A 25474-nucleotide genomic window follows, 5' to 3' on the forward strand; every position below is an offset into this window, starting at 1 on the left:
GTAGGCCTAAACTGTATTAGCCCCAAATTCTTTCAGATTCTAACCCTTGTGACACACTTTTAATATGGCATACATAATTTAAAGCATGTGAAAAGGGCTCAGTACTCACACGTCAATTTAAGACGCAAAACCAAACACAAAACACCCAAGAACACTTAGCTTTTCAGGCCTATGATTCCATTTTTTTTCCTCATCAGAGCAACAGCTTAACGTGCCTGGGAAAGTGTCAAAGGACTGCTCAGGTCCTTGCTCCTGCACCCACGTGGGAAACCTGAATTAACCCCTGGCTTCAACCTGGCCCAACTCCGGCCACTGAGGCCATTTGGGGAATGGACTAGTAGATAGATTCATTTTTTCCACTTTTTCAATTGAAAAAAATCAGAGAATTTTAAAATGTGTTTAAATCAGGTAACTCTGTGATCTATCTGCTAACTGCATTTAAACAGCTTTAGATATGCAAAAGCCCATCCCAGAATTCTAGTATCATTGTCTCACATGAGAAAATAGAAAAAATAATACATTTAGACCATCAGGTAAGCACCTGAACTGAAGCTTATATAAGTCATTGCCTTTTTTACTTAAAGGATAATTATTCTATAAAAATAACTTGTCCTACCACAAAATCCAATGATTACTCTGAACCAGGTTTTTTTTAAAATAAAAAACAGTATTTATGCAAAGTATTGTCCCATTTATCTTCTAGTAACTAAAGCTTCCTAAAAAACCATACTTTATATATACAGTCTATCATACAGAAACACATGAAGTTAGGTTTAATAGATAAAACACAGATCATGTTTTCTAAGTACTTGCTGGGAGAGAAAAGGAAGGTCAACATCTTGGTCTGAACAAAGAGAAAGCAGAAGAAAAGTTGTGTCAACTCAACAAATTCAATGGGCTAAAATATTAGTATGTCCATTTATAAAACTTCTTTTGGTATGTTGGCCCTAAGTAACAAACTTAAGAAGGAAGCTAATGTCACTGAGTTATGGTCTCATTTAAGGTTATTATTCAAAAAGTCCACATACCACGCACACACACCCCATGTAAAACATTGCTTTAAGTTTTAATGTTTATTTCCCCAAGACAGCCTAGCCTGCAGTCTACTTAGATAAATTCTACAAGCTAGTTTCTGCTGCTTCTAATTTTAAACTTTAACCATGTTTCTGATGACAAGGAATGCTGCAAAAATACTCTAGTTCAACAAAGAGTTATGATCACAAAATAATTTTTATCCATTCTACAGTGTTTCAGAATTACCAGTTGATTTTTAAACACAAAGTAGATATAGATGCTAATGGTGGCTAATCTGGTATGTTTCTTATAGCAAATTGTTGTTCATGCAACACTTGTGCTCAAAGGGGAAGGCACAGGATTTCCTACAATGAGCCACCTTATAAAGAGTTCTTTTTGTACAAATTAATTTATGTCACATTTAATTTAGTGTGCATAACCTCAAAACTGAGGCATTATTCCAATTTATAAAAACCACTTGCATAACATTTATGCAAGTTTTAAAAATACAAAGTTTTCTCTCTAAAGTGGCTCAAAATAGATTGTTCATGGCTGCCTACATCTAAGATAAAAAGATTCTAAAACAATTGAACAGATTAGGCATATTATTAAAGGTGTCAAACCATTACTTGATTTGTACATCTACTCAAACCTCTTCATCGGTCTTTATTCAGCAGTACATATGCACCAAATTCCATTTTAGAAGTTTCCATATCATTTTCATAGAAAACAAAGTTTGAAAACAAGTAACATTTAAACACAGCACGGTATTCTACCACAACTGAAACTGTTTTCTTCTTCTTCTTTACAGGACTCAATAAAATCTAAAAATGAACTATGCTGTAGATTCAACCTCATGCAAAGATCTTTAATGTTATCTCTGAAAATGAAAAGGATGGCCTTTTAAGCACGTTTTACTGTTTTATACTATTATGGCAACTTGTGTACTGCAACACAGTCTATTTTGAGGGAAATTTATGATTTTTTTCCATGCAAAAATCTACACAAATTAGTTTTGATGATATGGAAAGCTTTTCATAACATCAAACATTCATCTGGTGCAAATGCACAGGGAAACTTTCCTGAAGTTTTCTGACTTGAGAAGCAACTAAAAATAGCCATATTAGGTAAAGTAAATAAAAAAAAGGGGGCGGGGAGAGAGATAGGGCAAGGAAAAAGGGGCTTAGAAAACACAGGCTGCAGAGTAACCAATGTCTGCTGCTCAACCGGTCCAGTGTACAGTACACTTAGGATCTCACTCTGATGATTTATTAGGTTTGTTATCAGCCCCTGAAGGCAAATCAAGCTTGCATGCGTTCACATACAGCACCACAACCACACTCTCGTACAGTCACTCCAGCACTAGGAGTCTGCTCCGTGAGCGAAGAGCCCTAGATTTGAAAGATGAACCTGGCTCTCCATCACCGAGCCAGCCACTCATTCAACATTGTCCATTCACACACTGCTTCATAGCAAGGCCTGGGCTCATATTCCGTTGACTTATACGGGCATTCTATTCTCGTATGCTTACAAGGCTTGAAGATGACAGTACTACACTTTTCCCTCAGTTGATAGAGAGTAAGTCAGTGTTCCTTTCTCAGGCACTGAAGATCTGTGACCTGTAGCCCTTTATACTCTGAACAACCTAGATAAGCATCCATGTAGTTTTCATTACATTTTGCCACTCATTCTCACTCGCACCCACTCGCCATCTAGACCTCATTTGGGCATTTTCTGTGATTCCAAATGAAATCTTCACATTTTTCTTTCCCGATTTAATGCAGCAGCAGATCCCATGAGCCAAGCTTGATGGATCAAACCTTTTTATATATATGTATATATATATATATCTCAGTGCTGCATTGTACCTAACTTCCACCACATCTTTCTAAAACTGGAACCCTTCCGTTGGTACGTTGGCAGATGAATTGAAACCAAATGTTCCACCTTGGATTGCCTCTGGAACAAGGCTAGGGTCTTCATCAATCTAGGGAGAAAAAGAAAATGTTCCCGTTAGTTGTAACATATACACTAAGTGCAGCAGAGCATTACTCTCATTATCCTGAAAAAGCAAAGAGTTAAGTGCCAAGCATATTCTACTATTCTTTAGAAAGCTGGTACACTTGGCAAAGAGTTTTTTCTTAAGGTACACTACAATGAGAACAAACAATAAGTAGAATGTCTATCTTCCAAAAGGATCATGTAGTAGTAACAGACTGGGAGATGTCTCTAGGACTCAAATGAAATACAAAACAAATGACCTTGAGTGGGCATTTGGCACAGCAACCAAGAGACCAGCACCCATCCCATACTGCAGTGGTGAGGTCTGAGTCCTGGTTCCGTTTCTAACCCAGCCCTGTTAATAATGTGCACCACGGGAGGCAGCAGGTGCACGTAGGGCCATTCCAAGTAGGTGGGAGATTCATAGTAAGCCTGAACTTCTGGTTTTGGCTTGGCCTAGCCCTGGCTATTTCTGACACTGAAGTAGACAATCAACAGATGGAAGTCTACCTTCTATGTCTTTCAAATAAAGAAAAAAATTTTCAACAGAAGAAATCATAACACCTTATCAAAAATTCCACTTTAAGAAATGTGATTTTGGGCCTGGCACAGTGGCCTAGTGGGCTAAAGGCCTGCCTTGCACGTCCTGGGAACCCATACGGGCATTGGTTCTAATCTTGGTAGTCCCATTTCCCATCCAGCTCCCTGCCTGTGACCTGGGAAAGCAGTTGAGGATGGCCCAAAGTCTTTGGACCCTGCACCTACGTGGGAAACCCAGAAGAGGCTCTGGGTTCCTGCTTTTGGATTGGCTCAGCTCCAGCCATTGCAGCCACTTGGTGAATGAATGAATGGACAGATCTTCCTCTCTGTCTCTCCTCCTCTGTGTACCTGACGTTCCAATAAAAAAAATAAATCTTAAAAAAAAATGTGATTTTCTCAGGGATAGGCATTAAGAAGAGATTAAGCTGCTGCATGGGAGGCCTGTGTCACAGATCGAACTCTCTGGGTTAGAGTGCTAGCTTTGCTCCTGACCCAGGCTCCTGCTAAGGTGCATACCGGGAGGCAAGAGACAATAGCTCAAGTATTTGGGTCCCTGTCATCCATGTGGCAAACCTGGAAAGATTTCCGGGTTCTTGGCTTTGGCCTGTCCATGTCCAGATGCTGCAGATATTTAGGGAGTAGACCAGTACACAGGAAGATCTCTTTGTGTCTCTGTTGCTCTGCCTTTCAAGTAAATAAAATTAAATAAAGATTTAAAATAAACTACTCCAAAGAATATGTTTTCTTGGATTTTACTTCTGGTAACTGTCATTATATTCTGCTAAGGTTAATGTCATGATACATTTAAATAGCATCAAGTTAAACCTGTAACTGTTACTTAGGGACTATATTGCTGTATTAATACGGCGGTAAATGGTAGAAAGGGGAAACAGGAAGGAGGAAGGAGAGAGGGAGGGATGAATCCCTACTACCTACAAAACTGCATCATGGTTAAAAAAATAAATTTATTATTTGATAAGCAGAGACACAGGGAAAGAGATCTTCCATCTGCTAGCTTGCTCCCCAAACAGCCACAGTGGCTGGGGCTGGGCCTGGCCAAAGCCAGTTCTCCCACATGGCTGTGGGGATACAAGCAGTTGGGTCACCTTCCACTGCTTCCCAGACACATTAACAGGGAAACACGGCAGAAGTGTAGCAGCAATTCTATGAACCAGCACCCGTTCTGGAAGTCAGCACTGCAGGCAGCATCATGACCTACTAGTCACAATGCCGGCCTCTGTAAGCTTCTTTTGTGGTATATTATCCTTATTAGGTTCATGCACAAACCACTCATGCTTAATGAAATAATGACCAAAAACAATTATATTGTTTTGATACCAGGGAATAAAGAACATGTAGTGTAAGACTCATTCTTTGAAAAGGTGAAAGATTTTTCAAGAATTCCCCTGGTTGCTCTATTTAGTCATTATAACTTTCTAACAGGCAACTGCCTTTAGTTTTCCAAAGGGATAATAATAAAGCTAATTTAACATTTTAATTTCAATGATTATACCCTTCTTTATTTTCTAGATTTAATTTTTTTATTGGAAAGTCAGAATTACAGAAAGATCTTCCATCCACTGGTTCACTTCCCAAGTGGCCACAAGGACTGGAGCTGAGCCAATTTGAAGTCAGGTGCCAGGAACTTCTTCTGGGTCTCTCACATAGGTGCAGGGGCCCAAGGACAAGAGCCATTCTCAACTGCTTTCCCAGGCCACAAGCAGGGAGCTGGATGGGAAGTGGTGCAGCCAGGATATCAACAGCACCCATAGGGATCCTGGCTCATGCAAGGTAAGGAGTTTAGCCATTAGGCTACTACACTGGGCCCTTTCTATCTTCTTCATATTTGCTTTTGGTCACCCAAGAAAAGTAAGTGACGACCTATGTAAAAGCGAATTAACTGTTTTAAAATAAGATTTATTAAAGGAGATACACAAATATCACTGATCTAATTATAAATATATGCTATAATCAATGAAAACCAGGAAGATAAAACTAGGAAGACTCATTCAGAGTCAAAAAAATTCTGTCATTAGAGCTAATATACCCTAGAGGGTCTTAAAAAATATTGAAATAGGTGTTTCTTTAAGAAATTTTAACCTATTTCATTAAAAAGAATTACATATATTATATCCTCTAGCTTATCTTTATATGTCATTTAGATTTCTACATAAACCAAAAAAAAAAACTATAAAATTATGAAATACATCATCTGAAGAGAAGAACTGATCAATGATCTCATAGGCCAATTTGTAGATGTCTTCATTTTCATGATTTTGAAGTTGTTCAATTTTCTCCAGTCCTGTAACAAATTTTATAAAATGAAACAATGTAATATTTTAACTAACCATCTTCGGAATATACAATCCAATTTTTAGACTCCAAATTTTCTGAATTAGGATTTCTGGGAACGTATTCTAAGAGTAAATCTTAAGTACAAAACAGGTTATACATAAAGACAGCAAATTTCATTATAAAAAGGAACAAAAAGGATCATTTAATTGCACGTAAATGTACAAGTAAGCAATGGAATACCTATTTAGCGTATATAAAAGTCCCAAATTTTCATTTCTGTAATTTTAATGAGCTAATATTTACTTGAAAGATACCATAATTATTGCTCAAGTTAAACCTTTAACGGTATCTTTCACACAGGACAAGAAGACATGGGATTCAGTACAATAATATATCATGTATCAACAAGATTTATTGAAGCAACAACACGTAAGATTGCTCTTATTTCGTAAGAGGCAGAATATTTCTAATTTTTAGAATCTTCTAAGTTTTCCTAGTGAATACCTAATGAGGGATTCTTCAAAAGTCTGTAGAAAATATGTATTATCTTTTAATTCTCTTTTTCCTGAAATTTTCTCTCATATGAAAAGTAAATTAGAAAATACTAATGTATTTAATAAATATGAAGTTACAAATACCTGTTAACTTTATGGGAAATGATCAAGATCAATCACAGTATTTCAGGGGAAAAGGGAATTCTCCCTGTAAACAATCTCTTCTCTTAGGTAATTAGCATACTGAATGAGTTCACATTTATCTGTAAGACTAAAGCGCTTGCCTTGAGGATAAGGACTATGCCTTCCCGGACCTTGGCACAATGACTAATCAATCCATGGCAGCAATTCCTTATCTAAGTTCATTAAGACAGGAAAAACACAACAGTCGTATATTAGAAAATAAAGGCAGTTAAAAAGAACATTAAAATTTGGAAGCTTACCTCCACATTCTTCTATAAGATTCGCTATGGTTTCTGCCTCGTCTTCGGCCATTTTTAATATATTACTTAGTCCATCAAGTACTACTTGCACAACTTGTGCATCCTTTACAGTCAGCAAGTTGCAAAAAGGTGGGATAACATTTTGTTGGATAAGGTAGGCCACCTGATCAATAAAAACACCATGAAGTAATAAAATATAGCCAATTTTGTCTCATTACATTATCTCACTGGAATCACTTTGATTTTAAAATTATGAGTATAAAAATATTAACCTCCTTTTAATATATCAAGTTTATTTTACTTGAATTTAGAAAATAAAATGAAACAGAAGTTTATTATTTTAAAAAATCACAATGGTTCAGTATGATTGTATCTACTGGCTGTGTTGCTCTAATTAGCACTCACATGCCTGATCACCTCACAATGCACTATTCCATTCATTATATGTCATACTCACTTCAATATTGTTACTTATGTTATTATTTTCATGCACTGCGTTTCTATTCTTTGCATTCATATTTAAGTGCATTCACAGTTCACCAACAGGCCACTGCTTTCTGGGAGTTATTCCCAATGCACTGTCACTCTCTTTAATACAAATTGTTCCTCTGCTGTTTGGTGTAACACTAAGCCTTGTCATTTAACAGAACTTTTAGTAGCCCTTAGATTTCACACTCTAATAGTCACTTCACATTCCTCACCCTGGTCACCAGGCCTAGCCACCTACTGACATTACCTCCTTGCCTGATTTGCTACCGGTGAATCTGTTGCTGTTTTCATTTTGTCTTGTTTCTGTGCCGTCATTCATTTGTTAGGAGAATTTATAAGGCAGTTTCTTCCTGCCACATTACCTTAAAAATTCCATTCTTTCTTAATACTGTGAACACACACGTATGTGCGTGCAGCCTCTATCTTATCATTAGTTAGCAAAATTATTATAGGTTAATGACTGGAAAAACATTTCTCTTCCAGGGAATATTCCTAAGGGGAGTCAAACTGATATTTTTTAAACAGGAAGAAAAACAAACCTGCAGAACACGTGTTTTCTTAGTATTATTTTAAATTATGATATCTATTTTACTGTTTTTTTTTATTTGAATGAATTTTGGACTGTTATTTTACTAGTTTTGAGAAACAGAGAAAAGTTTAACTTACTTGATCTTTTCTTCCACTAATTGTTAAGTTACTTATGGCCCAAGCAGCTTCTTTCTGAGTGCCAAAATCCCCCTGTAAAAAAAGCAAAGTTAAAGGCTACAAATTGCAATATAGAATTATCTGGAAAATTCCTTTCTGAAATGATTATTTTAAAACATTTATTTACTTTTATCACAAAGGCAGATCTATAGAGAGAAGATGAGACAGAGAGAAAGATCTTCTGTCTACTGGTTCACTCCCCAAATGCTGCAATGGCAGAAGCTGAGGCGATCCAAAGCCAGGAGCCAGGAGCCCCTGGCTCTCCTCCATTGGTGTAGGGTCCCAAGGCCACCTTCTGTTGCTTTTCTAGGCCACAAGCAAGGAGCTGGATGCGCAGTGGAGCAGCCAGGACACAAACTGGTGCTCCTATGGATTCTGGCACTGCAAGGGGAGGATTAGCCAATAGAGTGATCCTGTCAGGCCCTAAAATGATTTTATAACTATTTATTTTCCCAGTTTTCTTCTTAGACTCTGCATATATACATTTTTTTTTTCTTAGAAATAAACTTCTGAGTTTTCTCTACTATACTCTAGACCCATGTTGGAAAGTCTTTTGTGAATCAAATGGACTTGACACTATAAGTTAAGAATAAAATCAATGGTAAAATCAAAGTAAAAAAAAAGTCGGAAGTCTACAGAAGTTTACAACTTCCCTACAAAAAGTTAAAAATATATTAATTTAAAACAAGAAAACTAAATGACTAATGGAATGATCAAATTTTAGACTATTTTTCAAATACAAAATAAAAATATTTTTAAAAAAATCACTAAAAGTCATACATATGATTTAATATAGTATATATTATACCCATATATAATTTAGTAATCTCATTTTTGACAGTTTACAACAAAACAAATCAAACCAGGTGTCGGAGCTGTGGCACAGAGGTGGAGTCGGCGCCCATGACACTGGCACCTCGCACAGGCGACCGACCAGCTCGCGTCCCAGCTAGTCTGCTTGGCATCCAGCTCCCTGCTGACAGCCTGGGGCAAAAAGCAGAGGATGGCCCAAGTGACTCTGGCCTGGCCCTGCCTTGGCAGTTGCTGCCACCTGGAGATGAATCAATAAAGATCTCCTCTCTCTCACCCGCCCCCTTCCTCTAGCTCCGATTTTCAAACACTTAACATTTCAAAAAAATTTTAAAATAAAGCAATATGCATTTTTCTATACATGATCATGGCACTGTAATTTCTCCAAATTAAAAGCAGCTAAAATTATTCGCAGGAGCATACCTGGCTAATAACAGTAAGTCTACTGAATAAGCAGCAGTTATTAGACATTAAGGCTAGCAATTTGAAATAAAGCAAAAAATGAAATGCAAACCGAAACAGCAGTGAGATATCTTTTCATATTTATAAAATAGAAAATGCAAATATCTGTTAATAAAACTGATAAGAATAGCAAAATGGTAATAATACAAAATAATAATAATACTAGCTCCTTTAGATTGGCATTATGTGGCAAAATGTATGTGTGTTTCCCTAGAGATGTAGTAATCCTAAATGTTATCTGGCAGAGTTAATGGGAGAACAAGCTATTCCTTAAAATACCCTTATTTAAGAGCAAAATACTGAAAACCATGTGGTAATAAAATAAGGAAACAATCGAGGAACAGGAAGCTGTCTGTGCAGTGTCACAGGAGTGACCCCGTGACCCCTAGGAGCTATTAAAATAGTAATGTGAGATTAAGTACAGTATGTTATAATCTGTGTTAAGAAAGGGGAGAAATAAGCACTTACACAAGTACTTTCTTAGAATTTAAAATGATATACTGGAAGAACAAACCAAAATCCAATACAAAATTCTTGCTTGTGAGGGAAGAGGGAATGGGGAGCAATGGGCAGAAATGGAAGGGTCAGAGTGACATTCAAACACTTGAAAATAAAGCACAGGGCATGACCGGCCACTGGCCACCGACATCCCACACGGGAGGGTACAGTGCATGAACTGGCCACTGGCCACCGACATTCCACACGGGAGGGCACAGTGCATGACCGGCCACTGGCCACCGACATTCCACACGGGAGGGTACAGTGCATGACTGGCCACTGTGGACACCGACATTCCACACGGGAGGGTACAGTGCATGAACTGGCCACTGTGGACACCGACATCCCACACGGGAGGGTACAGTGCATGACCGGCCACTGGCCACCGACATTCCACACGGGAGGGTACAGGGCATGACCGGCCACTGGCCACCAACATCCCACACGGGAGGGTACAGTGCATGACTGGCCACTGGCCACCGACATCCCACACGGGAGGGTACAGTGCATGACCGGCCACTGTGGGCACCGACATCCCACACGGGAGGGTACAGTGAATGAACTGGCCACTGGCCACCGACATCCCACACGGGAGGGTACAGTGCATGACCGGCCACTGTGGGCACCGACATCCCACACGGGAGGGTACAGTGAATGAACTGGCCACTGGCCACCGACATCCCACACGGGAGGGTACAGTGCATGACTGGCCACTGGCCACCGACATTCCACACGGGAGGGTACAGTGCATGACTGGCCACTGGCCACCGACATTCCACACGGGAGGGCACAGGGCATGAACTGGCCACTGGCCACCGACATTCCACACGGGAGGGTACAGTGCATGACTGGCCACTGGCCACCGACATTCCACACGGGAGGGCACAGGGCATGAACTGGCCACTGTGGACACCGACATCCCACACGGGAGGGCACAGGGCATGAACTGGCCACTGTGGACACCGACATCCCACACGGGAGGGTACAGTGAATGAACTGGCCACTGGCCACCGACATTCCACACGGGAGGGTCAGTTTCAGACATAAGTTTTCTGCTTCTGACCCAGCTTCCTGTTACTGCACCTGGGAAGGCAGCAAATGATGGCCCAACCATGTGGGTCACTGCTACCCACATGGGATGCCAGGGTAGTTCCAGGTTCCTGGCTTCAGCTGTATTCGGGGATGAATCAGCAGACAGAACGCTCTGTCTTACGCTCTGTCACTCTGCCTTTCAAACATATCAATAAATCTTAAAAAAAATCCCACAAAACAGTAAAAAAACCTCCAGATATCTAAAAAAAAAATCTCAAAAAATAAGCAATGAAAGCAAATAACCTGTGTATTAAGCTGGATTTCAGGTGTTACATCATCAGTGGGGTGAACACATATATTTATTTTTAAGTATTTATTTATCATTTTAAAAAACTTACTTATTTTTATTGGAAAGTCAGATATACAGAGGGGAGGAGACAGAGGAAGATCTTCCACACCATGGTTCACTCCCCAAGTTGCCGCAGCAGCTGGAGCTGAACCAATCTGAAGCTAGGAGTCCGGAGCCTCCTCCAGGTCTCCCACGCGGGTGCAGGGTCCCAAGGCTTTGGGCCGTCCTTGACTGCTTTCCCAGGCCACAAACAGGGAGCTGGATGGGAAGTGGAGCAGCCAGGATTAGAACCGGCGCCAAATGAGATCCTGGCGCATTCAAGGTGAGGACTTTAGACACTAGGCCACGCCGCCAGACCATGTGGGTTTATTTTTAAAATATATTCATTCCGGGCCCAGTGCAGTAGCCTCATGGCTAAAGTCCTTGCCTTGCATGAGCCAGAATCCCATACAGGTGCTGGTTCTAATCCCGACAGCCCTGCTTCCCATCCAGCTCCCTGCTTGTAGCCTGGGAAAGCAGTCGAGGACGGTCCAAAGCCTTGGGACCCTGCACCCACGTGGGAGACCTGAAAGAGCTCCTGGCTCCTGGCTTCGGAGCGGCACAGCACCGGTCGTTGTGCTCACTTGGGGAGTGAATCATCGGATGGAAGATCTTCCTCTCTGTCTCTCCTCCTTTCTATATATGTGACTTTGTAATAAAAATAAATAAATCTTAAAAAAAAATAAATAAACCCACAAAAGGCAAAGCCAAATACTTTAACCTTGAAAGTACACTTGGGAGAGGCTGTTGGGTTGTAGCAGCTGAGACCCTGCTTTGGAAGCCTGTAACTCCTACCAGAGTCTCTGCGGCACTTCTAGTACAGCTTCCTTCCTGCTACTGTGCATTTAAGAAGGCAGCAGGTGACAGGCTAAGGGCCTGAGTCTCTGCTACACCCAGATGGAGTGCTGGGTTCCTGGTTTTAGCCTTGCCCAACTCAGGCTGTTGCAAACACATGGGGAGTGAGAATCAATGGCGAAAGATGATCTGACTCTCTTTCAAACAAAAACCCATATGCAAAAAATTCTAAGCATGGACCAGGGTTGTAGCTTAGCAAACTGAGCTGCTGCACGCAGCAACCAGCAACAACCATGGGCCTTGGTTTGGAGTGCTGCTGATCCTACTTCCGACCCAACTCCGATAATGGGCCTGGGAAAGCAGTGGACAGCCCAATGCACCTATGTGGGAGATCTGGAAGAAGCTCCTGGCTCCTGGTTCCAGCCTGGCTCAGCCCTGACAACTATGGCTAGGGAAGTTAATAGGTAGATGGAAGACCTCTCTTTCTCCATTTCTACTTTTCTTCCTCAAATAATAAATACATTTAAAAAAAACACAAAATAGCAGCAATGTGGTCTTATTTTAATATAGGCTATATGTATACACAATCTACATAAACATTTGTATAAAATATATTTACAATCACATTACTTCTCTTCTGAAACTCAGGATTTTTGTCTAGGGTATATCAATGATACACTTAAAAATAATGTATTTTATATATGTAAAAGCATATTATGTTCATATTTTTAGAGATTTTCAGTATAAAAAGATGCAAATATAAGAAATAACTATTATTTTAAATATTCAGGATATCTGATAGCTTTATTTCATTCATGATTCATTTCTCATAGACTGTCAAGTTTGGGAACTTATTAACTTCCTATTTTCCACAAAAGCAGCTAAATCCAGTCCCTTGCTAAGAGTTCTAGAAAGTCAGCAGAAAGACGGACCACATGTTTGGACTCATGCCAAAACCTTGAGAGACTCCCATGAAGGTCCTGCTCTGGCCTGGCCACTATGGCCCTCTGGGGAGGGCACCGTACATCGAAGACCTCTTTCTTTCTAACTTTGACCTTCAAATAAATAAAAAAACTTCAAAAATATATATGACTTATTTTAAGCGATCATCAGTAATGATCACTCTTATATCTGAACTATGAGCCTTATATATCATCTCCTACCCGCCAAAAAAATAAATCTAAGGAGAAAAGATTAATCCCCCTTCTAGGTCAGAAAATACATAAGATAAATTTCAAAAATGACTGGGTGATGTCAAGCACACAAGTACCAACCTAGAACAGGGCTCCTGATGATCAGGGACCACTTAAATGTCAAAATCATTAATGGGCTAAATCTTGCCAAAAAAAAAGAGAAAATTCCCAATTTCATAATGATACTGTAAAACTCACTCCCTTTCCAGGTTGTTAGGTAAATGTCTCATTCTAAAATGAACGGCTGAATGAATAAAATGAGAAGTTAAGCACTTTGCCTTTTCTGCAGGGGTTACAGTTCAGAGTCCCAGGGCTGGCTTTGTAGTGTAGAGAGGTCATTTTCTGCCTTCCAGGCCAGCGTCCTACAGGAGCCCGGAAAAAGAAGACAGCTCCTCCCGCCTACACAAGGAGGTGTGAGTGCATTTCCAGGCTCCTGGTCCAGCCCTGGATACTGCTGGGGGGATATTCTCCCCCAACCCACTCTGTGTAAACTCTGTGTGTGTGTAGAGAGAGGTGGGGGTGGGGGGGACAATCATGGACAATATGTACATGACCATTTCACAATCTCGAGCTTACATTAAGGGCTACCTACACAGCTATCAGAGGAGCAGATGAAAGATGGATAACTTTATACTCATCAGCTACTGTAGGGAGGCAACACTTGAGCTCATCAATCCTGAGATCACCAGAGGTATGACAAACAACAGTGTTTCGTGGCTGATTAGGAACAACAGAGTAATCCATTATTGCCTTAAAAAAAAAACATTCAATTTTACCTATAAATTTCCTAGGAAAAATGGGAGAACAAAAGATATGTAAGGCTACCTTTTCCTTGATCATAGATCAACATTTTTTTTTTTTTTAACACTTTTCTATTTATTTGATAGGTAAAGCAACAAATAGGGAGGAGAAAAAAATCTTCCATCCACTGGTTCACGTCCCAAAAGGCTACAACATCTAGCCTTGGCCAGGAGCACAGACCTGCATCCAGGATTCTCAACTGGGTCCAAGGACTCATGCACCTGAGCCATCACCGTCTGCCCTCAGGATGTGTGGCAGCAGGAAGCTAGATGAGTAACACCACACAACTAGGACTCAACCAAACATTCTACATCACAAGCAACACCAAGCCCTGTGCTGTAACACTTGCACTCCCAAATGTTCTCATGAGCACAAGAGATGACATGGTATACAATTAACACCACACTCACTTGCTACTTGATTTGGGACAACTGATTTTCCTATGTCATAGTTTCTTCACTAATAAACTGAGAAAAATTCCTTATCCTTATGAGTGCATTTTAAATGTATTTTAAATTTAAGTATCCTTTATCTGAAATGTTTAGGAATAAAAGCATTTCACATTTTGGATTTGTTTGAATTTTGGAATAACTGCATTTAAAAAATTTCACCAAAAATGTAGACTGCAAAAAAGCTTTATATGGAGCCTGGTGGTGTGGCCTAGCGGCTAAGGTCCTCGCGTTGAACGCACTGGGATCCCATATGGGCGCCGGTTCTGATCCCAGCAGCTCCACTTCCCATCCAGCTCCGTTTGTGGCCTGGGAAAGCAGTTGAGGATGGCCCAAAGCCTTGGGACCCTGCACCCATGTGGGAGAACTGAAAGAGCTCCTGGCTCCTGGCTTCGGATCAGCACAGCACCGACCATTGTGCTCACTTGGGGAGTGAATCATTGGACGGAAGATCTTCCTCTCTGTCTCTCCTCCTCTCTGTATATCTGACTTTCCAATAAAAATAAATAAATCTTAAAAAAAAAGCTTTATATGAACTTCAATGTTTCCTGTACCCAAATAACTCTGTATTTTATTTTTCATAAACTTTCTGAAGTACTGCTAACGTCTGGACATTAATTTGATGTTAAATGTCCCACCAAGGCCCAGGCACATGCTTAAAGGCTTAGACCTCAAAGTCTCATGCTAGATGTATGGAGAGGATGGAAACAATCAGCTATGGGTTTTGAAGGGAGTTTTGGAAACTGAGGCGGCGCCTCGGGCTGTCAAGAGCGAAGCCCTTGTGATCAGATGCTGAACACATGCACATCAACTCTTTGTCTTGCTGTGTGCTGCTCTGCATCATCGGCATCACCAGATGCCAAAATAATGGGGTGTGTCCAGTTTTGGATTAGGAACTGCTAAAACTGTCCACTAGAAAAAAGCTTTGCTATTGGTAAATTGTCCCAGCTAATGCTGCAGTAATGAAAGGCTGTCCCCATACAGAATGCAATATATTGGGGAATAGGACACAGGTCTAAGCAAAAAATTTCATTATATTTTATATGACCTTAACACAGCCCAGAGGTAATTTCATACATTATTTCAAAATTTATTTATAAAGTGTTTTTTTTTTTTAAATTAATCTGAAAGGCAGAGTTACGGAGAGAGAGAGATCTTCCATCTGCTAGTTCCCTCCCCAAATGGCCACATGACAGCTGGCTTGGGGGCTGGGACCTCCATCACTGATTCCCAGGAGGAATGGGGTCCAAAGTGGAGCTAGTTGGGACTGGAGCCAGGGCTCATCTGGGATGTTGGCATTGCAGGCAGCAGCTTGCTCCACTGTGCTAAAATGCTGTTTTAGTGTGTGTGTGTATTTTGACTGAGCTCTATTATGTGAGGCTAAGAATAAGACTTTTCCGCTTATTATAATATACTGGTGCTCAAAAAGATCCAGATTCTGAAGCACTTTGGATTTCTAGTTTATAGTGATGACCAATCTGAATATGTTAAGCACTTAAAATAATATGTATGTATTTATGTTCAACAGTAACAGTATGGATTTTAGTAAGTCCAAGAACAATAGCAATTATGGTCAAAAATGCTACTCGAGAAGGGCCAGGAATCTCTAAAAAGAAATGTTGCTTGTACATAAAAACCGATAAGCTCAGAGTGTTACTGAGTTACTGTAGTACCCATTCCATAAATAGGTTCTAATCAAAGCTGAGCTCAGTGTTAACATACATTACTGTAGTATTCATTCCACTAAATAGGTTCTAATCAAATAAACAGACACTACAATATGCACATAGTTTGTCAGGTTTAAGCCCTGTTCCTTTTACACAGACACATACAAAATGATGCTCTTACCTTATCCAAAAGGTGTATTATCATTGGTACAAGATTGGCATCAATTACTGCCTGAACCTGTTGCTGATTTCCTGCAGTGATGTTAGAGAGGAACCACACTGCCTCCTACAAAACAAGAATCTTTCAGTATTTCTCATTAAAAAATAAAAACTGCAGCTGAAGAAAAAGGCGTTTACAACACTGTCAAAATTATTTTATCATGCAACGAATTCTCTAAGGAATCTCACTTCCTTTTATGTTCCTTTTCCTTGTGTTTTGTTTGGACCAACTGTTAATGGTCCTAAGCTGATTACAATGAACCCTTGTAGAGAACTGTTGAAAGCACCACTCACAAACAGTGTGATTCGACAGAGTCTAGGCTGAACAATCACTGCAGAATTGATGAACTGTAATACAAGCACAAATCCTGAAACTGCTGACGTGAGACTCAGTGCCTTTCCTGTACAGAATGTACTTCATTTTCTATTCTGATTAAGAACCTTAGCCAAAGTGCATAATCTCAATTTCTAAAAATGCATATATGAAAAATGAAATACTGTTTTTTTAAACATACCTGTTCATAATAGTCATTTCCTGCACTATTTCTCTGAAATGCTTAAGAGGAACTTAGATGCTTGACTGCTTCATTGCTCACCTTAGTGACCGTTTTATCATCAGCCTTTATATCATGATGGTGCTACCTTGGCAAAGATAACGATGATCCTAGGCATGTTCCCAGTTTCACACATAAACCCATACTGAAGTGACAGCATGAAATAAGACAAAATATCTAATACTCAATGTAGGATTACACTGTAATTTACCAACCTAGCACTAGTAAGCTTATTAAACTTACCAGTTTACTATAGGGAAGCATTTCCTCTATTTTTTAAAACAAATTATAAAGTATTACTCCAAAAAGCAGTATCAGCTGGTGTACTGTAGGCTCTTTTGGATCAGATTACAGGTTCATGTCTGATGAACCTGTTAGAGACTTTAGGGTGTAAGGCTAGTTAGGTGAGCTGTTTTGGGGTCATAATCATTGGCAATGTTGTAATCAATAACCCCTGTGATTTCTACAACAGCCTCAGATGCACTCCAATATCAGCACCACCACACTCAGCGCCCCCTTTGCCCTAGCCGCCATGAGCACACACACAGGCACACACACTCTCTAGGAAGTATCTATAAAACTCTAAACTTAGAAGAATTACTTAACATTAATACTAACAAGTTCCACTCATACATTCACGATACATACACTCAACACCCTGTTACCTCTATTTCATCATTTCCAAGAGAGCCAAAGAGCATTTTAACAGCTGGTTTATTTTATATATAGAAAAAAGTGATACACTAATCCATTTTATAAACAACATGCTATTTTATTTCCTTTCCTCTCAGCGTCTAAATGACAGTTTAATCCAAATTTTACAAATGAACTTAGTATTTTTATGTATCATCTACTAGAAAGCATATAAAACAACTTACTTTATTAATTTTCTCTTTGGGATGTGTTAGGAGTGCTGGGAAGTGTGACAGAGCATCGCAGTTCAAGACCACCTGTGTCTGTTCATCAGTTCCAGTAACAATGTTGCCCACAGCTCTAAGTGCAGCAGTCTGAAACACAGAAAAGATGAACAAGATCATGCTCTTGTATTCCTTACAGCTTACACAAGACAAATGCATTCTCCCGCTGTTTCATTCTAGCTAACCAATCCTTTCAGAGTACTCTGTGTCATGCACTCACCTAGCAACAGAGGAGAGAAAAGACTGAAGTCTCAGCTCCTATGAGGCGTACAAGTATGGTAAGTCAGAAGGGTCATTTCTATGAAAATTTGTAAGTTTCAGTGTGGACATAACGTTTTTTAATTATTTAAAAAATATTTTAGAATTATTTTTAGAGTAATATTCTTTTATTATCTTTAGAATAATATTCTTAGAACTATACTGAGAAGAAGAAATGATGACTTCTACTGTAACTCTGTAATTAACTTTTTAGGTACAGTATCCAAAGCAGCTGCATCATTTTCTTTTTTAAATGATCCTATTAGACAGAGAACAGAGGCCTTTCATTTGCTGGTTCACTCCCCAAGTGGCCACAACTGCAGAGCTGAGTCTATCCAACCCATGTTGGACTAGCACACTACGCCATGGCACTGGCCACTTGCCTTGCATTTTCAATAGTTGTACATGAGGATTTCAATCTCTTCAATCCCTCGCTCGTTCTCTTATTATCTTATATTGTAGTAAGCAGTATTATACCACAGCTTCGCTTTCTTTTTCCTTAACGACTAATTAAGCATCTATTGATGGGCTTATTGATCACTTACATATATATTTCTATGGAAAACAAAGGCTTTTGCTGAATTTTGAATCTGACTGCCTCTTCAGTGTTGAGTTGTGGGAGTTCTTTATTCTGGATGTCAGTTCCTTTTCAGGTGTATGATTTACAAATTCTCTCCAGACTAGATCTTTAGTAACAAGGGGTAAGAGGGACAGGGAGGAGAAACACACAAAAACATCTTCAATGTACCAGTCTGCTCCCCAGATGGCTGTACTAGTCAATGCTGGGACTGGCATTAACTCTGTCCGAGTCTCCCATGGACTTGAGCTATCCTCTGCCCCATGCATCTCCAGGAGTCAAATATTTGCATGGGAATAAAGTGGGACTGGGACCTAGGCACTCCAATACGGGATGCAGAAGCCCCAAGTGGTGGCTTAACCTGTTGTGCCATGCCCACCCCTCATTTCACTTTCTTGATAGTGCCCTTTGAAGCACAGTTCCTAAGTTTGGTAAGAGTCCATTTTATGATTTTTTTTTCAGTTACTTGTGCTTATGGTGTCCTCTCAAAAACTGCTTAATCTTTCACAAAGATTTATGTTTATTTCTTCTCCTAAGAAATTTACAATTTAGCTCTTAATCCATTTAAAAAGAGGTTGAGTAAGATTTCAACTTCATTATTTTACATGTGGATACCCAGCAGTCCTGGCACATTTCTCAAAGAAAACCAAAACTACCCTATCTCCCAATTAACTAGGGTGGCACCATAGTTGCAATTAAAGTGACCACAAATGAATGGGTTTATTCAAGAATTTTTCATTCTACTTCATCGATCTGTATGTCTATTGCCATGCTAGTATCAGTTGTCTTACAACAGTTATGTGGTAAGTTTTGAAGGTTAGAAATCTTCAAACTTCTCTGCTTTTTCAAGTTTGCTTTGGTTCTTTCTGGTCCCGTGCATGCACATACGGATTGAAGTGCAGCTTGGAAATTTTGTAAAAAGCAAACCTGAGATTTTTAAAACTTAACATGCATTTAATCTGCAGATAAACTTGGGCAGCAATGCCGTCCTAACAATATTGTCTTCTAATCCATGAACATGGGGACGTCTTTAAATTTGTGTAGGTGTTTTAAAATGTCTTCCAACAATGTTTTGCAATGACTCAGCCTCTTTAATTAATACATTAAAGAGGAATAAAGCAGGGCCCAGTGGCGTGGCCTAGCGGCTAAAGCCCTTGCCTTGAGTGCCCCGGGATCCCATATGGGCGCCGGTTCTTGTCCCAGAAGCTCCACTTCCCATCCAGCTCCCTGCTTGTGGCCTGGGAAAGCAGTTGAGGACGGCCCAATGCATTGGGACCCTGCACCCGCGTGGGAGACCCGGAAGAGGTTCCTGGTTCCCGGCACTGGATCGGCGTGCACCGGCCCGTTGTGGCTCACTTTGGGAGTGAAACATCGGATGGAAGATCTTCCTCTCTGTCTCTCCTCCTGTCTGTATATCCGCCTTTCCAATAATAATAAAATCTTTTAAAAAAAAAAAAGAGGAATAAAGCAAAGGAAAGTTGCTGAATACAAGAAACTTAAGACATGGCAATCAGATGCAACATGTGGACTTTAGATATTGATTTTTATCAAATAGTTAAAATAATAAGGAAACAGTCACTAAAATTTGGGTTCTGACTGGATATTTAACATTTTTCAGTATAATGAAAGTATTTTGGTTACATTAAAAAAAGGCTTAATTACAGAGATATCTGCTGTATGAAATAATATTATATCTTATATCTACATCAAAAGAATTTTGAACAAGCAAGCTGCAATAGAGAGGAAATTAATATGGGAGTTCATCATATTACTTTGCTAAATTATGCTATGGAACTTGAAAAGTTTAAGGAAAACTCTATTAGTTATAAAGGAAGATAGAGAACATGAACTTTCCTTGAGCGCTGGCTAAAGGAAAAGTCCAAGCCCTATATTCTCAATGAAGTCCAGTTTTTTTTTTTTTTTAAAAGATTTATTTTATTTTTACTACAAAGTCAGATATACTGAGAGGAGGAGAGATAGAGAGGAAGTGGAGCTGCCGGGATTAGAACCAGCAGCCATATGGGATCAAGGCGAGGACCTTAGCCACTAGGCCACGCTGCCGAGCCCAATGAAGTCCAGTTTTAAAACTGAAGGTGCATTCTGAAAAAACAAAAACTAAGTACAAACCAGAAACCTAAACCAAGATGTAAGTATCACATTTAGTAAATGCAAACTTAGACACACAGCAAATCACAAACAGTCCTAAATCACAAACTACCTCATCAATTTGGAATTCAGCTCTCCGACCCCTTTTTAAAAAGTGCTTTCATTTCTATTTTACTTATATTTATCAGCTAAGGAGCTCTTTAAAGACCACTCAGGCTACTAAAAAAATCTGACTTTTACTGAAATTAAATCTTAGATTTAAGTTAAGATTGTAGCTAAACAAAGTAGCTGGTTTAATACTGGCTCTGGCCCTTGAGCTTCCTGCTGGTGCAGACGCGGGAGGTGACAGGTAAGAGGGAGGTGACAGGTAACTCCAACCGGTGAAGTCCCTGCTGCTCATGTGGGAGACCCAGTCTGAGTCCCTGGCTCTGGAAGGAACATGTTGGGAGTAAAGCAACAGATGCGAGTTCTTTTATTCCTTTTTCAATTCATGGGGCAAAAGGGGTTGAACAATAAGTTTTATTTTTTCACTTTTACAGTTGCTTAGGCTAACAGTTTTACTTACACTCTTGCATATTTTATAAAATCTAAGCTGCTGCCACATTAAAACATATTCTTCATCTCAGAGTTGGGGAGAACATACTGCATACCCCTCACCACAGTCACTCCGCGAAATTCCTGTCCTCTTTTGACTTCATAGACTTAGGTTCTTTCAGGTGAATATTATGTAGGGAATTTAAACAATTAAAGAATTAAATGTAAAATATTTTAAATTTTAGGAAGGTGAAAAGAGATATTTAGGAAAGTCCTAAGGAGCACATGCTTGTCAACTGAAGCGACTTCCTAAAGTTTGCCAAAACAGTAAAAAGGAATGTGAGAAAGGGGACAAGGGAGTAGGAATGCCGAAGAGGAATAAAAATCACACCAGCAGGAATACTGTCAACACCTCTTTCAGATGCTGCCTGAGCTGCTACACTGAACTGTCCGCATTATTCCTGTGTAATCTACGCAGCAGTCTCACTACACATACACACACACCACCAGAGACTGCAGAAAGGTAGGTTCTAACGTCAATTTCTCCACCTTAAAATAAAATGGGGCTAAAATAATTCATTCCTACCAGACATGCTGTGCTAGAATCACATTTGAAGCTATTGAAATTATTCAGGTCAGAATGCCACATTTTCAGTAATTATTATTAGAAAAGTTCATCATTTTGCCAACAACAAACTTACCTGAACTTTAACTTCCTGATGGCTGAGCAGAGGAACCAAGTGAGGAACTATCCCGGAGTCGATCACCATCTGTATCTGCTCATTGCCAGCATCCGTCAGGTAGGAGAGGGCCCACACTGTGTCTACCAATATCTGATGAGTGAAATGAAATCCAAACAGCATTGGAGTGCTTTCTCACTTTAGTAACTCTTTACCATACAATCTAATCTAAGACTGTTTCTTCCTTTTTTCTCTCACTTCAACTCACTGAAACCTTGAACTGTACCGTACTGTATTCAAAATTACCTCCTTTGACGTCTGTCTTAAATTAGCCAGTCAGGATATTAAAGATAATTATATTCTAAACATCAGACTAGTACTCAATCTTAATCCACAGACACACCATATGAAATGGTGACAGGCATTTGTGCTTCCTCAAGGCTTAGGCAGCAGGCTGCTGGAAACATTGGACATTCAACAGGCAACAGTAGCTTGAGACATCAGGGACAGGTGGGGATATTCAGGGTGCACCAGCATCATCAACCCGTGTAGGGATGCCACAGGCAAAGGCTCCAGTGTTAGACAACAGTAGATTCTTTTCCACCTGTTTGTTTTGCCTTAAAAAACAACGTGAGCTCCTCGCAGTCACAGAGTAAGCCACTATAAAGCCAAGAGGCTTACTTCTAAGTTCATATAAAATAAAGACGGTCTAGTAAAACCAACAAGATCTCATACTTTCTCCCAGTAACTATTTATTAAAAAAACAAACATAATCACCTCTAACTTATATTAAAAAATAGCCTATAACTTAATGATTTTATTGTGAAGTACAACAGGCCATGTGTTTGATCTTTCTATTTTAAGTCTCAATTAAGAGTTACAGACAAAAGGTAGCATAGTCCACTTCTTTTTTTAAGATTTATTTATTTATGTATATTGGAAAGTCAGATATACAGAGAGGAGAGACAGAGAGGAAGATCTTCCGTGCAATGATTCACTCCCCAAATGACCACACTTGCCGAATCTGAGCCAATCCAAAGCCAGGAGCTTTCTCCAGGTCTCCCAAGCTGGTGCAGGGTCCCAGGGCTTTGGGCCGTCCTCAGCTGCTTTCCCAGGCCATAAGCAGGGAGCTGGATGGGAAGTGGAGCTGCCGGGATTAGAACCAGCGCCCATTTGGGATCCCGGCGCATTCAAGCCAAGGACTTTAGCCACTAGGCCACGGCGCTGGGACCCAGCATAGTTTATTTTATTTATTTATTTATTTTTAAGGATTTATTATTATTGGAAAGGCGGATATACAGACAGGAGGAGAGACAGAGAGGAAGATCTTCCATCCGATGTTTCACTCCCAAAGTGAGCCACAACGGGCCGGTGCACGCCGATCCAATGCCGGGAACCAGGAACCTCTTCCGGGTCTCCCACGCGGGTGCAGGGTCCCAATGCATTGGGCCGTCCTCAACTGCTTTCCCAGGCCACAAGCAGGGAGCTGGATGGGAAGTGGAGCTTCTGGGACAAGAACCGGCGCCCATATGGGATCCCAGTGCGCTCAAGGCAAGGACTTTAGCCGTTAGGCCACGTCGCCAGGCCCCAGCATAGTTTATTCTTAAAACTGCATTTTAACAATACCAACAAAGACAAAGAAATAATTGTACCTGAAACTTGACTTTGAAAGTCTGTAATACTGACTCTGAAGATAAGCCAGAGAAATTTCAAACCATAAACTAATCTTATGGTTAAAACTTAAATGTGACTGAATCTTCAGAAACTCAAGTGGGCTCTAAAGATATTCTTAATTTTAAAAAGATTAAATGGGCCTGGTACAATAGCCTAGCAGCTGGGGTCCTCGCCTTGTGCACACCAGGATCTAATCTGGGATGCCCCTCTTCCCATCCAGCTCTCTGTTTGTGACCTGGGAAAGCAGTCGAGAATGGTCCAAGGCCTTGGGACCCTGCACTTGTGTGGGAGACCTGGAAGAGGCTCTGGGTTCCTGGCTTCGGATTGGCACAGCTGTGGCTGTTGCGGCCACTTGGGGAGTGAGTCAGGGGAAAGAAGATCTTCCTTTCTGTCTCTCCTTGTTTCTGTGTATCTGACTTTCCAATAAAAATAAAAAATAAATATTAAAAAAAGATATTAAAGAAAGAAGAAATTACAAAAAAGTAATGTGGTAACTACATATATGAAGCAACTTAATTTCAAATTAATGTTTTTCTGTTAAAATAAGCTGACAGGGGCAAAGTTTTAAGCACAAAAAGACCACACATACTTAAGAACTTTTAAAGAATCATTAGCTTCTTCTGCAAAAATTCCACTTGCAAGGCAGTGAGAGTGAGTTCTCCGATCCACTGCCGTTCACTCAGGACTGGGCTGACCAGGCCCAGAGCAGGAACTGGAACTCAGTCCAGCCCTCCCACAGCGTTCTTCTGTGTGAGCCTCTGCCTGCTGCCTTCCCGGTTCTGCCTGAGCAGAAGACTGGAATACGAAGTGAAGGCACCCCAAGGAGTGTCTAACCACTGTGTCCATGCCAGTTCCCATGTATATTTTCAAGAGATCAAAGTTAGGTACATCAGTCATGTACCCTAATCAAAATCAATCAAAATCAAACTAAATCTCATAGATTCATTTGTGGCAAAGTTTGCATTCTATCATAAGCTTACTAATAACAAGTATAATGTAATGTGTTTTACTAATGGCTTGTAGAAGCAGTTAACTCATGTTATTCTTACTTTTGTGATGGCCCAAGTTAAGACCATGCTGCTAAATGTTTATTCAAGGAGACGTTATTTAATAAACATTATTATCTAGCTAATGTTATTAATTAAATGTAATTAAGAATGACAATGTAGCCTGGCATGAAAAATTCAAAGTACTTCAAAATAACGTAAATGTAAATCACAATTGCATCTAGATTGGAGTAAACATCTCTGAATCAATGAAGTCTGGGTTTCCATTAACAGTATTACCTTGAAATTAATCTTTCTTGTAAATCTTGTAAAAGAAAAATACTGAAATTTATAATTTAGTCAAAGAATTCGGCTATTGGGAACCAAAACCCAAAACTGCATTTATTCTAAGATCTGATTCAATCAGACTATCTGCAGCTTGAAAAAATCTTCAGAGCAGTGATCATGTTTATCTAATAAATTTTGTACATTATATCACTGCTTGGCATAGTAAAATTCTAAATTTAGTTTGTTCTATATGCTTTAAAGGGGTTCTGGCAAAAAGGTATAATCTTGAAACTGTAAAAAAAAATAAAGTAGCTCATCAAACACTGTTCACTATAGCAAACTGTTTTTAAACAATGTCTGATAGTTGCTATCTGATAGTCTGATTCTATTCCATAGCCTTTGTATTCCAAAATTGATCTAACAAATCAAAGACCAGTGCATCTTTTATAAGCAGTCAGGGCAATTTTCTGATTAATTCCTACTAACTCTGTTAGGAAATGAGAGATGTAACTGGCCAGGTTATCACAATAAGCTTCCATTTAACACTTAGGAACAAAGTCAGAATCTCAATACGTCACTAATGGGAAACTTAAAAACTGTCTCCA

General features: G+C 39.8%; 1 protein-coding gene and 1 non-coding gene across 2 annotated transcripts in view; both read right to left on the reverse strand.

Moving 5' to 3' along the window:
- Positions 1-1040: 1040 nt before the first annotated feature.
- The window catches only part of KPNA4 (karyopherin subunit alpha 4), a 79873-nt gene continuing 55439 nt past the window's right edge, over positions 1041-25474 (reverse strand). Inside the window, exons 11-17 of the mRNA XM_004598335.3 lie at positions 21943-22074; positions 17728-17856; positions 16258-16362; positions 7943-8014; positions 6788-6950; positions 5763-5857; positions 1041-3001 (exon numbers count right to left, since the gene is read on the reverse strand). Coding sequence (XP_004598392.1) covers positions 2903-3001; positions 5763-5857; positions 6788-6950; positions 7943-8014; positions 16258-16362; positions 17728-17856; positions 21943-22074 — 795 coding nt within the window. The 3' untranslated portion in view covers positions 1041-2902. The remainder of the gene's footprint in view (positions 3002-5762; positions 5858-6787; positions 6951-7942; positions 8015-16257; positions 16363-17727; positions 17857-21942; positions 22075-25474) is intronic.
- On the reverse strand, positions 17188-17533 carry LOC118758988 (small Cajal body-specific RNA 7). The gene has a single exon (XR_004995916.1). It is a non-coding gene; the product is annotated as a small Cajal body-specific RNA 7 (non-coding RNA).

This window comes from Ochotona princeps, chromosome 3, assembly GCF_030435755.1.
Source record: "Ochotona princeps isolate mOchPri1 chromosome 3, mOchPri1.hap1, whole genome shotgun sequence".
NCBI classification, from domain to species: domain Eukaryota; kingdom Metazoa; phylum Chordata; class Mammalia; order Lagomorpha; family Ochotonidae; genus Ochotona; species Ochotona princeps.